At 41.3% G+C, this 13,225-nt stretch overlaps 1 protein-coding gene across 1 annotated transcript in view; it reads left to right on the forward strand.

The window, feature by feature from the left end:
* Nucleotides 1-13,225, forward strand: part of smc2 (structural maintenance of chromosomes 2) — a 53,510-nt gene that overhangs the window by 31,686 nt on the left and 8,599 nt on the right. The window contains exons 16-21 of the mRNA XM_078571188.1: nucleotides 276-400; nucleotides 5,047-5,240; nucleotides 6,828-6,971; nucleotides 7,071-7,265; nucleotides 10,052-10,252; nucleotides 11,240-11,356. Of these exons, the coding sequence (XP_078427314.1) occupies nucleotides 276-400; nucleotides 5,047-5,240; nucleotides 6,828-6,971; nucleotides 7,071-7,265; nucleotides 10,052-10,252; nucleotides 11,240-11,356 (976 nt within the window). The remainder of the gene's footprint in view (nucleotides 1-275; nucleotides 401-5,046; nucleotides 5,241-6,827; nucleotides 6,972-7,070; nucleotides 7,266-10,051; nucleotides 10,253-11,239; nucleotides 11,357-13,225) is intronic.

Below are 13,225 nucleotides of genomic sequence, written 5' to 3' on the forward strand. Positions count from 1 at the left end.
AAAAGTTGTTTGTCTTGGCTAGGTTTGGAGTACGAGCATGTGGTGGGTGAAGTTTTGTAGATTAAAACTTAGTGGCACAATGAAAAGGCAGAAAAGTACAGACCCAACTGATGAGCAAGAAAAAAAAATAGACTTATTGTACACTTAATGTTCAATGTAGACGACTGTTTGGACTGATGCAATTCGGTAAATAGACTGAAAAAATCCTTTTCTGTATTCCTATGCTTTACATTTGGTACTACAAATAACACATTATTTTTCGTAAATCTTTTCAGATACCGAGAGTTGAAACTGCAGTGTGAATTGAAATCTCAGGAGCAAGAACTACTGCTGGTAAAGCTTCAACAGAGCTCTTACCACAAGCAGCAGGAGGAAATTGAAACCCTTCAAAAAACTATTGGTACACGCTACAATAACTAAAAGGGATGGGGATGGGTGGGGGGGGGAGATGGTAGTGAAACTTTTCATGAGTGCAGCATATAGTCAAGGCTATACTCCAGCACGAGGTTTTATACAACCTTAATCTTGAGTATTTGTCGCCTAAATATTTGCATTTAAGGTGTCCAGTTTGCATAATTTCTGGGAGCAGACAGTGAAGCCTGATGGCTGGCACTTGGCTGTTTCTTTTAATTCTCTCTGCTTTACTAAAAGCAACAAACAGCAGCAGTGAGTACTGTCACTAATGTGCAAAGTAGTGGGCTCTATTCTAAAGAGTAAACTGGAAAAATACCTAGAAAACTTCAACTTGAGCAGCTAGCAGGCTTTAGAAAAGAAAGATCTTGGCTGATAGTCTTATTTCTTTGATAAAGGAGGTCAGATAGGCTTCAGATTATATGGGTAATGGAATTCTATATGGCATTAGCTTGTTTGAACTTAAAACTTTTATTAATGAAGTTCTTTGTGGAAAAACTTCATTTTTTTTTATGATTCATTCATGGGATGTGGGCATTGTTGGCTACGCCAGCATTTATTGCCCATCCCTAACTGCCCTTGAGAAGGTGGTGGTGAGTTGCCTTCTTGAACCGCTGCAGTCTGTGGTGTTAGCGAGGGGGTTTGACCAAGTGACAATTTTGACCCAGTGACAGTCAAGGAACGGCAATGAATTTTCAAGTCAGGGTAGCGTGTGTCTTGGAGGGGAACTTCCAGGTGGTGATTTTCTCATATGTTTGCTGCCCTTGCTCTTCTCGATTGTAATGGCCGTGGGTTTGGAAGGTGCTTTCTCAGGAGGCTTGTTGAGTTCCTACAGTGCATCTTGTGGATGGTACACACTGCTGCCACTGTGCATTGATGGTGGAGGGAATGAATGTTTGTGGATGGAGTGCCAATCAATTGGGCCGCTTTGTCCTGGGTGGTGTCAAGCTTCTTGAGCGTTCTGGAGCTGCACTCATCCAGGCAAATGGAGAGTATTCCATTACACTCCTGACTTGTGCCTTGCAGATGGTGGACAGGCTTTTGGGAGTCAGGAAGTGAGTTACTCACTGCAGGATTCCTAGCCTCTGACCTGCTCTTGTGGCCACAGTATTTATATGTCTAGTCCAGTTCAGTTTCTGGTCAATGCTAACCCCCATTATGTTGATAGTGGGGGAATTCAGCGATGGTAATGTCATTGAATGTCAAGAGGCGATGTTTAGATTCTCACTTGTTGGAGATGGTCATTGCCTGACACTTGTGTGGCGCGAATGTTACTTGTCAGCTCAAGCCTGGACATTGTCCAGGTCTTGCTGCATTTGGAAATGGACTGCTTCAGTATCTGAGGAGTTGCGAATGGTGCTGAACATTGTGCAATCATCAGCGAACATCCCTACTTCTGACCTTATGATGGAAGGAAGGTCATTGATGAAGCAGCTGAAGATGGTTGGGCTCAGGACACTACCCTGAACTCCTGCAGTGATGTCCTGGAACTGAGATGATTGACTTCCAACAGCTACAGCCATCTTCCTTTGTGCTAGGTATAACTCCAACTAGTGGAGAGTTTCCCCCCTGACTCCCATTGACTCCAGTTTTGCTAGGGCCCCTTGATGCAATACTTGGTCAAATGCTGCCTTGATGTCAAGGGCAATCACTCTCACATCACCTCTGGAGTTCAGCCTCTTTGTCCATGTTTGAACCAAGGTTTTAATGAGGTCCGGAGCTGAATGTTCTTGGTGGAGCCCAAACTGAGCGTCAGCGAGCAGGTTATTTCTAAGCAAGTGCTGCTTGATAGCACTGTTGATGACCCCCTTCCACCACTTTTACTGATGATCAGGAGCAGACTGATTGGTGGTAATTGGCTGGGTTGAATTTGTCCTGCCTTTTGTGCATGCGACATACTTGGGCAATTTTTCACATTTCTGGGTAGATGCCGGTGTTGAAGCTGTACTGGAACAACTTGGCTAGGAGCGTGGCAAATTCTGGAGCACAAGTGTTCCGTACTGTTGCTGGAATATTGTCAGCGCCCATAGTCTTTGCAACATCCAGTGCCTTCAACCGTTTCTTGATATCACGTGGAGTGAATCGAATTGGCTGAAGACAGGCATCTGAGCTGCTGGAGACCTCTGGAGGAGGCTGAGATAGATCATCCACTCGGCACTTCTGGCTGAAGATTGTTGCAAATGCTTCAGCCTTATCTTTTGCACTGATGTGCTGGGCCCCAAATGGTGTTCAACATGGAGTACTGAGTCATCAGCTGCTGGGGGGGTGGGGTGTGCAGTACGTGGTAATCAGTAGGAGGTTTCCTTGCCCATGTTTGACTTATAGAAACCACAGAAAAGTTATGGTGCAGAAAAAGGCCAATCAACCCTCATGCCTGTGCAAGCCAAAAAGAGAAAAAATAAACTTGCCTCATTCGAGCGCCTGGTCCGTAGCCTTGCAGGTTACAGCACTTCAGATGCAGATCCAGGTACCTTTTAAATGAGTTGAGCATTTTGGCCTCAACTACCAACTTAGGCAGTGAATTCTACACACCTACCAACCCCTGGGTGAAGAAGGTTTTCCTCATGTTCCCTCTAACCCTTCTATCAATCACCTTAAATCTATGCCCCCTGGTAATTGACCCCTCAGCTAGGGGAACTGAGTTTTGCCTGTCTACACTATCTAGGCCCCTCATAATTTTGTACACCTCAGTTAGGTCACCGTTCAGCCTCCTCTGTTCTAAGGAAAACAACCCTAGGCTATCCAATCTTTCCTCATAGCTGCAATTTTCAAGCCTGGCAACATTCTAGAAAATCTCCTCTGCAGTCTCTCAAGAGCAATTATGTCCTTCCTGTAGTGTAGTGACCAGAACTGTACACAAAATTACAGCTGTGACCTAACCAGAGTTTTATACAGTTCCGTCATTATATCCCTGCTTTTGTATCCAATACCTCACCCAATAAAGGAAAGCATTCCGTATACTTTCTTGACCACCTTGTCCACCTGTCCTGCCACCTTCAAGGACCAGTGGACATGCACTCCAAGGTGTCTCACTTCCTTAATCCCTCTCAATAACTTCCCATTTATTGAGTGATCCCTTGCTTTGTTTGCCCTCCCCAAATGCATTACCTCACACTTTTCCAGATTGAATTCCATTTGCCACTTCTCTGCCCACTCAGTCAAACCATTGATGTTATTCTGGAGTCGACAGCTAATCCTCTTCACTATCAACTACACTGCCAATTTTTGTATCATCTGCAAATTTCCCAATCATACCTCCCACACTTAAGTCTAAAACATTAATATATACAACAAACAGCAAGGGCCCCAACATTCAGCCCTGTGGAACACCACTGGAAACCAGCTTCCATTTGCAAAAACATCCATTGACCATTACCCTTTGTTTCCTGTCGCTGAGCCAATTTTGGATCCAACCTGCCACCCTCCCCTGTATCCCATGAGATCTCATTTTCCTGATGCCAGGAGACTTCATGGGTCCAGAGTCGATGTTGAGGACACCCAGAGCAACTCCCACCCGACTGTATACCACTGTGCTGCCAACTCTGCTGGGTCTGTCCTGTCGGTGGTGGTGTCTTAGACACTATCTGTAAGGTACAATTCAGTGAGCATGACTATGTCAGGCTGTTGCTTGACTAGCCTGTGGGACAGCTCCCCCAATTTTGGCACAAGCCCCCAGATGTTAGTAAGGAGGACTAAAAAACATCTGGAACTGGGTAAGAAGTTGGGTTTAACAAACACACGAGTATTCGTGGGAATTGTAATGTCAGACTGGGGAAGGTATTGAGTTGAGTTTCCCAGAGTCACTTGTTTTCAGTTCGCATAAGTGGCCTGTATACAGGAATTAACTAACCTTCTTAAATACAATGAAAAAGAAAAGAAATGACTGACGCAAGAAGCATCAAGAATAAAGTATTGAGTTACAGCTATACACATCTAGCAAGAATATTGATAACTGGCATTGCAGAAATGTGGCTAGTTGCACAGTTGGAGCTAAAAGCAGGAAGCAATCTGCAAAGTTGAAGGAGTCACACTATTGATGGAAAATTATTTAACAGCTTTTGAAAAGCCAGGTATAGCAAGAAAAGAGGATAAAATTGGCTTGGAAATAGGACTCCATTCAATGATATACTGTGCTCTGTGATTGCACTCACATTCAAAGAGAGTGTTTTAATGAATCTGATGCTTTCTTACAGCACTGTATTCAGGGAGTGAGAAGCGTGCAAGAGCCTCATTGGAGCTCTTCATTTCAATCAACTTGCCTCCATGCTGGATTCTATTTTTAATTTGCTCACTTGATAGTGCATCTCACTCGAATGCTGGAATTTGCTGTTCTGGCTTTTGAGAATTTCTTAAAATTGCCTGTGTTTCATTGCATCTAAAGCTATGAGTTTGTTTGAACATCTGTCTCCATTGTATTTAATGCATTTCTTCCTGCTGGATATTTGGAATTGTCCTTTTTGCATTACAAAACCTTTTTTTTCATAATTCCCACCAAAATCTTGTGACAGCTAACTTTTCATATGCTATAAGCAAATTGTTCATTAACTATTTGATTAAAAATGATGGAGACCAAAAGACCCAGGAATGCATGAGCTCAAAGTAACACTGCTCTTATGGTGTCTCCTTTAATTGTAGGTGAGTGTGAAGAGACACTTAACAAAACAAAAGAAGTGCAAAAGAAGGCCCAAGAGAAGTACAATACCTTGGAAAACAAGATGAAAAATGCTGAGTTTGAGAGGGAAAAGGAACTGAAGGAAGCTCAGAAAAAGCTTGATGATGCCAAAAAAATGGCTGACTTGTCCAATAAGAAGACTAAAGGGAAACAACAGGTGCATAACATTGCAGTGTGATATGTAGTTTGTCACATCCCATTTGTCTCTGAATAGTAAGGTGCAGGTCAGTTGTGTGAAGCAGAATCCTGTTGGTAATGACTCAGCAAATTCAACCTTGCACAGCTCTAAACGATTGTTTTCTGTAATTTCTGCGACAAAAATGGGGTCAGCACGCATGCTGATCTCTTGAAAGTCAATTATTCTCATAGATTGCAGATTTTATCTGTTTTGCTGAATTTCTAATAAATTCATATGCACCTTCCCATGATATGGAGAGAGAATTGGATTGGACAACTCTTGTGTCCCCAAGAGTAGTATCAGAGGTTAACTGAGAGAGAATGTTCTGACTGAAGGTGGATGATGAGAGAAATGGGAAAGGGGAACTAAAACTAGGGGTGGATTTTACGGGGGAATGGGTTACCTCTCCCCCAACCCTGGAACTAAAAGTCATTCGGCACCTTCCTGACCAGAAATCTGGCTGCCCTGCAGCAATATTATGCTGGGACGGCCTTAATTGGGTCAGGTTGGGACATCCACCCCCATCAGGAAGGAAGTCCTGCCCTAGGCAGCTCTGTAATCCCAGCAATGCCAGAAGAGAGTAGGGGCTGCAAGCTGTCCCAAAGAAGAAAAAATATTACCTGGACTTGAGGTGAGTCCTGGGATTTTGGGTGAGCCTGATTGGAAGACCCCAGGCAAGTGGAGGGGGGGGGGGAGATGGGAGGGTTAGAGAGACCTTGGGGGGAGCGGTGGTATGATCTTGTTAGGGTGGGGTGGCGTAATGAACACGGAGAACTACCCAAAGGAGGCCCCCCCGCCCCGTCTGATGGCAGCCTGCACTGTCAAAGCTGCCGGGCTGCTCACCTTGCTCCTGCCTTCCCTGCAGACTGAAAAATTACGGCAGAGGTGGATTGAGGCCCTTATGTGGCAGTTAATTGGCCACTCAAGGACCTAAATAGGTCTCATGGTGGGCAGGCTGCCCGACGCCTTACAGCCCCCCTTTAATATAGAGGACAGGTTGGGGGTGGATGGGAAGGCAGTGGGCTGGCTCCCGCTTTATTTTACGAGACCCCTCCCCTGCCTTTCTTCAAATATGTTGGCAAGGGTCCGTAAAACTTGACCTGAGGTGTGAAGGAGAATACTTAGTTTATGAAGTTACCTTCACACCAAAGGAAATGTCATCCAGTTTGAAACACACAGGGAAACTTACCTTGATATTTCAGGCTTGACTTGTATGACCTACTAAAACGGAGTCACAAGAAATGCTACCTGCTTGCTGCATAGTTTCCTTTATTAAGGTATCAGCATCTAACTTGCCTAAAATGCTGCCCATCTGGAAATAGTTAGGCATTCCACATTTTCTATTCAGAGTCACTAGCTCAAAAAACTTTGCAAATTTGTTGAAGACTGACTTAAAAAATTCAGTCCTGCTTCAATTCACAAAAGCTGGTTCCAGTCTTTTTTCAGTGGATGTTTATTCAGGGGGCTTTAGGTTATAAGTTCCAAAATCAGGTGTGGGAGATAAAAGAAAGATCTGTCACTTATCGATTTTTCTTTGCGGATGCTAACTTGTTGTTGCATCCATAGGAAATGGATGCCCTGCTTTTGGAATTGGAAGAGTTAAAGCGTGAGCAGACTGGCTACAACCAGCAGATTGAGGCTGTCGATGAAGCCATCAGATCTTACAAACAACAGATTGAAAACATGGCTGAAGAAGTGGCAAATAATAAGGTACTAACATATTAAAATGGAAGAGTATAATTAATGCACAACATAGAGGTTGTGTGACTTTGGTGATTATATGTGTATGACTCATTCCTTTATTTATAGGAAGCTGTGAAGAAGGCTCAGGATGATCTGGCTAAACAAAAGGAAGCTATAAAGTCTCAGAATAAGGAAATTCAAATCAAAACCAATTCCATATCAGAATTGGTGAAACAGAAAAATGAGGCACAGTTGAAAATTCAGGAATTGGAGCACAACATTAATAAGCATAAACGGGACACTGCTGATGCTGCTGCTAAGGTTAGTGCAAGAGAATATGTATACAATTAATAAGCAATCAACATTTCAGATGTTGTAATGGAAAGATCATCTATATAATTAGAAATCAATAGCGGCGCTGTCTTGGGATTACAAATTATCCTCAACAATTGTTGAGTGACCCTAGAGTAGACTTCGTGTGAAGTCCTGGTCATGATTCAGCTAGTTGCTTGTGAGAATTCTGCACACTGATTTCTGCTTCCAACTTTCCCTTTGAGGCCAAAAGGCTGGCACAAATAAAGTAGGCACAGTTTCCATGCACTGCCTATGACCAATGTGGCAAGATGACTGTTCCAACTACAGTTGCTTAGGAGCATGGTGATCAAAATTATACACAGTGATTTGAATGTCACCTGAATAATAGATCAAAAACATCACTCTAGCTTTGTAAACTTCCATTACTATTCCAATAATCTGTCCTGCTTTCTTAATTACCTTTCCACATTGTCTTCAGATTGAAGGTGACAAATTTGTTGTCATTCTCTGTTTCCTATCCAAGTGTTTCTATGTTAATTCTATTCTCTTCATGGCTACATAAAATTTAGTTGTTACCTGACTATCAAATTTTATAGCAGGTCATAATCCATGGCAAATTGTTTAACTGCATCCTCTATCCTTATTGGTCTCTCTTCACTGTTGAATGGAAATGGTTGAATGAGTTTCTACGTCAAGGTCATTTATATAGATCAGAAACAATAGAGGTTCAAGCACTGCTGTTTGTGGTGCTCCAGTCAACAACAATATCCCTTACAAAAACAGAATTACCTGGAAAAACTCAGCAGGTCTGGTAGCATCGGCGGCGAAGAAAAGAGTTGACGTTTCGAGTCCTCATGACCCTTCAACAGAACTGAGTAATATTAGGAGAGGGGTGAAATATAAGCTGGTTTACGGTTGAGGGGGGTGTGGGGGGAGAGAAGTGGGGGGTGTGGTTGTAGGGACAAGCAAGCAGTGATAGGAGCAGATAATCAAAAGATGTCACAGACAAAAGAACAAAGAGGTGTTGAAGGTGGTGATATTATCTAAACGAATATGCTAATTAAGAATGGATGGCAGGCACATTCATTTAGATAATATCACCACCTTCAACACCTCTTTGTTCTTTTGTCTGACATCTTTTGATTATCTGCTCCTATCACTGCTTGCTTGTCCCTACAACCGCACCCCCCCACCTTAAACCAGCTTATATTTCACCCCTCTCCTAATATTATTCAGTTCTGTTGAAGGGTCATGAGGACTCGAAACGTCAACTCTTTTTTTCTCCGCCGATGCTGCCAGACCTGCTGAGTTTTTCCAGGTAATTCTGTTTTTGTTTTGGATTTCCAGCATCCGCAGTTTTTTGTTTTTATAACAATATCCCTTCTCTGGCCCATTATCTGACTTTTACAAGTAGTTTATTTCCTATTCTATCCAATTTGTAATAAAAGTTTAAAATTTGTGGGAATGCAGATGAAAATGAGCAGACCTACATGAAAATCTAAATGAATTAATAATTATAGTAACTTAATAAAATTGTGTTTTTTATTGGCATTTAATAATTTTGTAGAATTATTAATGTTTTGGGATCAAATTTCTCAAGTTTGACCATTTTACTATGATAAACATGCCAGTGGCCAGTATCTATGTTCCTCGATGCTCACCTCTTCAAAACAGTCACAGAGGACTATCCAACATCAAGTTACATTTACATAGCACCCACTACCTACAAAATAGGTGACTCAGGATGCTGACTAGCAAGAGCTTGCTGAGCTGGGAAGACTGTTGGGAGGGATGTGGAACACATTCAGAAGTTGGGGGTAGGGGCTGGTTTGGAATGTTGAGCAATAATTAGGCCAGAGTTAGAAGGACAGAGGGTGTTTTGACAGTAGACCTAGGGAGTACAAAGTTGGAGAGCAAAGCCATCAAGTGATTTGAGGAGGACTTCAGTGAATTTCCGGGAGCACTGCAAGCCAATGGAATTTGGTAAGGATAGTGGCGGTGAGGTTGTAAACCTAAGTGTGGCTTGTTAGTAGAAGTGGGGGTTTGGCCAGGAGAGCATTAGAGAAGTATGGTTGTGAATTGATAAGCATGTGTTAGAGTATCAGGGGAGAGATGGTCAACACTGGTTGTGTTATAGGGGTAAAACTGATCAGTTGTGGAGAATGAAACTTCATTCAAGATTGAGAAATACGTCAAAATTCTTTCTCTAGATGACGAATGGGGAGGAGGCTGGAAGTAGATGTTTATGGGAATCAGAGGGTAGTTTTGATCTTGGTGACTGTATACTGAAGGAAAAGCATTTGAGATAGTTGTTACCTGGCCTGTGGTTGGTGACTGAGGCAGAGAAGTAGACAATATTGCCAGTACTTTAAAAGTTTCGCATGTCTGATTCCCCTTCCCTCTTTGGCAACTTGCCAGTGCCAGGCCTAATACAGAACTTGACACCTTCTTTAAAATGAGACAAACCCTGACAGTCTTGGGTGTATAAGCAACCATGCACCTGCAAGGGTGCTAGTCCCATCAAACACGCACAGGGGCCTCAATATTTGGTAGTGTTCTGTTAAATGCAAGGATTGTATGCCTGGTGCAAATGAGTACAGAAGGCAAGAACTTGTGCTTGCAAGCATTCTGTCAATAGTTGGGCACTTGGTTCTTTTCTGCCTAAAATGGAAACTGTGTTTTCTTCACCAATCACATGTCTAGTAGGATTTGATTAATTAGAAGTTGGAGTTGGACTGTTGATCTTTACAATAACTCTCTTCCTTTCCTTGTCCTATTTAAAACTTGTGCAGGTGACCAAAATGCTGAAAGAGTACGAGTGGATTACCTCTGAAAAACATCTCTTTGGCCAGGCCAACACGGTCTATGATTTTAAAGCGAACAATCCTAAAGAAGCAGGCCAGCGGCTTCAACAGCTACAGGAGAAGAAAGATACACTGGGCAAAACTGTGAACGTGAGGGCAATGAACATGCTCAGCCAGGCAGAGGAGCGGGTATAACTTTACATTTAAATCCCTTTAAGAGCACAAAGAAACAAAAGCAAATTCATGGGACTGATGGTCTGTTCCCTGCAAGTCTGTTCAAGTAGTTGGCAGTGAGAGAACTATTTGTCCTCTGTCTGCTGCATTCTTATTTCAAGAGCACCTTAAATCTAAGTAATTTGGGTTCTCTTTAGCAATGCACTTAATCTTGAGCAAATATCTCTGCAACAAAGACAATACTGTATAGTATTCAATTGCCTATGCATCATAGGAGTTTATAGGTGACTTATGGATGTTTCGTGTGAAACAACTTTTTGTAAAGTCCTGCCAGTGATGTGATATGTTCTATAAGCATTGCTTGTTCTGTTAATAAAGGAGCATTTCAATTACTAGGCGCAAGCAGTAATATGCGTGCACTCTGACATCTGTCCCCTGCAGCTGTTCAAGCTTTCTAAAATTGTAATTATTAGCCATAATTAAGAGCCATGTTTATCATCGTGTTGAAGGAGTGAAGGTTGTTTTACATCACATTTGTCCCATGACATTTGGAGTTCTGTTTTTGTTTCTCTTCCTGCCTTGGTATTCCTGCTGACTATTTGTTTTATTATGAGCAAATATTCCATGGAACAAAAAAAGGTTGCCAGATAACATGGTTAAGAGAACATGCGTTTAAGGCTGCAGGATGTAATTGCAGTGTGCACACCCGTTAAAATTATAAGTGGGTTTCCTATGAAGTGATTGTGGATTCTATCTATTCCTACACTGAAGTTTATCTTTAAATGACCAGTCAAGTAACTTTCACCCTCATGGTAGGCAGGAATCAAGTATGAAGTTAAGTAAATTAACATTGGTATCATGGTGGGTATTAATTATAAAATAGCTTTGATTCAAACAGAATATGCCAGGCTTGGACATCCACTTATTGATGTAAGAAAGGTGCAACTGCGTATGAGAAACATTCATGAAATCTGAGTGGACTCCCTTTATGCTTGTTCACAGTACAATGATTTGATGAAGAAAAAAAGAATAGTTCAAAATGACAAGTCAAAAATTCTTTCAACTATTGAAGAGCTGGATAAAAAGAAAAACGAAGCCTTGAATGTTGCATGGAAACAGGTAAACACTAATTTATATGTTAACATTTTGTTAGGGTGGATGTTTTTTGTTCTTGAAAAGCCAGAATGTGTAAGGCAAAAAGAACTGAAGTATAGTCAATAAAGCTATCAATGGAAGCAAAAGTAATAATGCTATTGTCTAAAATTTAGCCAATAACAAAGAAAGCCTCCCTGTACAAAAACTAGAATGAATGATTCAAAGCAAAAGATTTGCCGATCCCAGAGAGAAGTTTCCAAACTGCCTGGGGGTTTTCAAGGGCTCTCTGAATATCTTCAGTCTGTTGATGCTTCTTTCCTGTAAGTGATTGATGAATAAACAAAACCCCTTCCTTGCAGATGTACTTTTAAAGAAGACATCTGTTCTCACAAGATTATAAGAAATAGGAGCAGGAGTATGCCATTCGACCCATTTGAGCCTGCTCTGCCATTCGATAAAATCGCAGCTGATCTGATTGTGGCCTTAATTCCACTTTCCTGCCTGTCCCCCTTGACTCCCTGTGGATCAAAAGTACGTCTGACTCGGCCTTGAAAATATTCAATGACCCAGCCTCCATTGATCTCAGCTAGAGAATTCCAAAAACTAACAGCCCTAAATTCCTCCTCATCTCCATTTTAAATGGGAGACTCCTTATTTTCAAATTGTGCATCTGGTGCTAGATTCTTCCCAACATCTAACCTGTCAAACCCCCTCAGAATTTTTTATGTTTCAATAAGATCATCTCTCATGTTTCTAAACTCCAGTGTTCATAGGTTCAACTTTCATCCCAGGAATCAGTCTGGTGAACTTTCTCTGAACTGCTTGCAACGCAAGTATCTCTCTCCTTAAGTAAGGAAATGAATAGGGACCATCCTGGCTAAAAGCCTGGAATGAGACAATTAACCCTCATTTCTCAGTTTGGAATAGACTGAGAGTTGTGCTATTCCACAAACTATTTCCTTGGGCTTTAATGTGCAACTTCATTGTGCTTGGCCTTTTTATTTTAAACCTGTGTGAATTTATTTTGTGTTAAAATGCAACTCTTAAATATAACTCAGTCCCAATATTCTTTCTTTGAAGTGGTTTTTTTTCAAATGCTAAAACATGACTGATTTTTTTGGTACCTTTTTCATATGTCTAAACATGTCAAAAGTTAGTTAGCTGTGGCTTTGGACCTGTATATTGTCATGAAGAGATTAATGTCCATAATGTTATTAGAAATTATTTTTTAAAAATAGAGTTGAGTGGTGTCTGTGTCTATGTGTGTGTCTTAATTGGATTAAAGCCAGCTGGTCTAGAGGCTTTGATGTATAGAAAGAAGTAGGTTTGAAATGGTAATTAGATAAACATGGAGAAGTTTAGAAACATAGGTGTCAAGGGGGCAATTTGCATTTAAAATAAAGCATTAAAGCATTCAAAAGAATGGATGAAATCTTGCACTCAGCTAGAAGATGCCAAGCAATGTGTTTATTTTTTTCAGCTTACTAATAAAATTGATGGAATCAAAGGATGTTGTTGTTAGAAGAGGTAAAATTAAAGGCCTAGTGACACAATGGGAAACTTATATTAAAAGAGAAAGACATGTATAAAGCAGAAAGGAGGTTGTGTGTAAGGTAGAGGCATTTTAAGATCCATCAAGTGAGAAGCCTCCAGCCTGTAAACCTCAAGTCTGTCTGTAAGGACCCAGGGCTGAAAGAAACTTATTTCAAATGCGACTGTCCAGGTGTCTCTTTAAATCTGAGTTTTACTGTTGCCTTAACGGGGGTGTAAGTGGGAGTCAGATTAATTGAGGGATTTTTGTAGCTATTATGGTAGTAATTTTGTAGATGTGTATGTGCTTACAATTTTTCTTGTATTAATAAATGTTTAATTTCGTTTTATAAAAAATCTCTT

This window comes from Cetorhinus maximus, chromosome 2, assembly GCF_964194155.1.
Source record: "Cetorhinus maximus chromosome 2, sCetMax3.hap1.1, whole genome shotgun sequence".
Lineage (NCBI taxonomy): Eukaryota > Metazoa > Chordata > Chondrichthyes > Lamniformes > Cetorhinidae > Cetorhinus > Cetorhinus maximus.